We start from the raw sequence: 1,956 nt of genomic DNA, 5'->3' as shown, positions 1-1,956 counted from the left end.
CCATCCCTATCCCAACATTCCCAAAATTCCCAATATTCCCAGTATCCTGTCTACCACCCCTCCCAGTCCTGAGAATCCCAAATTTTCCACCGGGAACACTCGGAATTTCCAAAAAACCACCGACTCCTCATTCCCCCCTCCACCCCTATCCCAACATTCCCGACATTCCCAAAATTCCCAGTATTCCCAGTATTCCCTCCATTGCCCATCCCTGACCCAGGACACTCCAAGAATCCCAGATTTTCCACCGGGAACACTCGGAATTCCCAAAAAACCACCGACTCCCCATTCCCACCTCCACCCCTATCCCGCCACTCCCGACATTCCCGGAATTCCCGCCGTTCCCTCCGTCACCCACCCCGGCCCCGGGACAGCCGGGGGGTCCCTTGCTGTGGGTCAGGAGCGCTCGGCATTCCCGGAAAACCCCGGGATTCTCCGGGTTCTCCCCCTCGTCGTCGTTCCCGACTCCTCCGTCCCCATCCCGAGGAATTCCCGAGGAATCCCCGGAGGCTCCTCCGGGAGCCACCGTGGCCAAGGCGGACAAAGAAGTGGCCAGTTCGGCCCAGGGGGTCCGAGGGGGGTTATTCCCGGAATTCCCGGAGTTCCCGGAGTTCCCGGGATTCCCGGAATTCCCGGGATTCCCGGGGCGGCAGCGGAGCACCAGCAGGAAGCGGACGGTCTCTCCCAGATAAAGGTGATTCCGGCGGGGAAGGGCCCGGTACCCTCCGGATTCTCCCGCCAGGAATTCCCGGGGCGGGAAGGGCACGGCCGGGAAATACATGGAATAGTCGCACTGGGATTCCATGGGAATGCTGGGAATTCCAGGGGGGGTGAATCCTTGGGAGGAGTGTTGGGAATTCCCAGGGAATGGGGGGGTTGGTGGAGGGAATTTTGGGAATTCCAGGAGGAGAGGGGGGGTTAATTCCAGAGGGAATTCCCAGGGAATGGGGGGGTTAATCCTGGGGTTTATCCCAGTGGGAATTTTGGGAATTCCAGGAGAAGAAGGGGGTTAATCCTGGGGTTTTTCCCGGAAGGAATACTGGGAATTCCAGGGGGGGTTAATCCTTGGGAGGAGTGTTGGGAATTCCCGGGGAATGGGGGGGTTGATGGAGGGAATTTTGGGAATTCCAGGAGAAGAGGGGGGTTAATTCCAGAGGGAATTCCCGAGGAATGGGGGGGTTAATCCTGGGGTTTTTCCCAGTGGGAATTTTGGGAATTCCAGAGGGAATTCCTGGAGAATGAGGGGGTTAATCCCGGGGTTAATCCCAGTGGGAATTTTGGGAATTCCAGGAGAAGAGGGGGGTTAATTCCAGAGGGAATTCCCAGGGAATGGGGGGGTTAATCCTGGGATTTTTCCTGGAAGGAATATCGGGAATTCCAGGGGGTTAATCCTTGGGAGGAGTCTTGGGAATTCCCAGGGAATGGGGGGGTTGGTGGAGGGAATTTTGGGAATTCCAGGAGGAGAAGGGGGGTTAATTCCAGAGGGAATTCCAGGGGGGCTCCAGGGTTTGTCCCAGTGGGAATTTTGGGAATTCCAGGAGGAATGGGGGGGGTTTAATCCCAGTGGGAATCCTGGGAAGATGAAGGGAATACTGGGAGGTCAATCCCGGTGGGAATCTTGGGAATTCTGGAGGGATAACGGGGGATGAATCCCGGGAATGCTGGCGGGAATGGGAGGTTGATCCCGGGGGGAATTCCAGGAATTCCAGGGGGAGGATCTCAGGAATTCCAGGGGGAATCCCAGGAATTCCAGGGGGAGGATCCCGGGGTCAATCCCGGGGGGAATCTCGGGAATTCCAGGGGGATCCCGGGGGAAGCATCCCAGGGAATGCAGGGGGTGAATTCCAGGGGGAATTCCAGGGGGAATCTTGGGAATTCCAGGGGGGATAATGGGGGTTTAATCCCAGGGGGAATCCTGGGAATTCTTGGAGGGATAACCAGGAAGGATCCCAGGGA

The 1,956-nt window shown here is 57.5% G+C and overlaps 1 protein-coding gene across 3 annotated transcripts; it reads right to left on the bottom strand.

Annotated features, from left to right (window-relative positions):
- Positions 1 to 1,956, bottom strand: LOC113941976 (uncharacterized protein C7orf43-like). Of its 3 annotated transcripts, XM_027633111.1 has the most exons (4): positions 1,383 to 1,575; positions 1,250 to 1,291; positions 217 to 878; positions 1 to 68 (listed from the first exon to the last, which is right to left on the bottom strand). In XM_027633111.1, the coding sequence occupies exons 3-4, from the start codon at positions 803 to 805 to the stop codon at positions 7 to 9; spliced, it is 651 nt and encodes a 216-aa protein (XP_027488912.1). In that variant the 5' UTR covers positions 806 to 878; positions 1,250 to 1,291; positions 1,383 to 1,575; the 3' UTR covers positions 1 to 6. The 3 variants fall into 3 exon arrangements, with proteins under 3 accessions (XP_027488912.1, XP_027488911.1, XP_027488910.1); XM_027633110.1 differs by lacking the exons at positions 1,250 to 1,291; positions 1,383 to 1,575 and adding an exon at positions 1,777 to 1,956 and having other exon boundaries at positions 217 to 810; XM_027633109.1 differs by having other exon boundaries at positions 956 to 1,950.

Source organism: Corapipo altera, unplaced genomic scaffold (genome assembly GCF_003945725.1).
Source record: "Corapipo altera isolate COAL_440 unplaced genomic scaffold, ASM394572v1 58807, whole genome shotgun sequence".
NCBI lineage: Eukaryota > Metazoa > Chordata > Aves > Passeriformes > Pipridae > Corapipo > Corapipo altera.
The sequence above is the reverse complement of the archived record's forward strand: the minus strand, read 5'-3'. Positions and strand labels throughout refer to the sequence as shown.

Coding starts and splice junctions, on each gene's coding strand:
- LOC113941976 (XM_027633110.1), bottom strand. CDS start 805: ATGGAATCCCAGTGCGACTATTCCATGTATTTCCCGGCCGTGCCCTTC. Junction 69..216: donor GGATTCTTGGAGTGTCCTGG/GTCAGGGATGGG, acceptor TGGGATTCTCAG/GACTGGGAGGGGTGGTAGAC.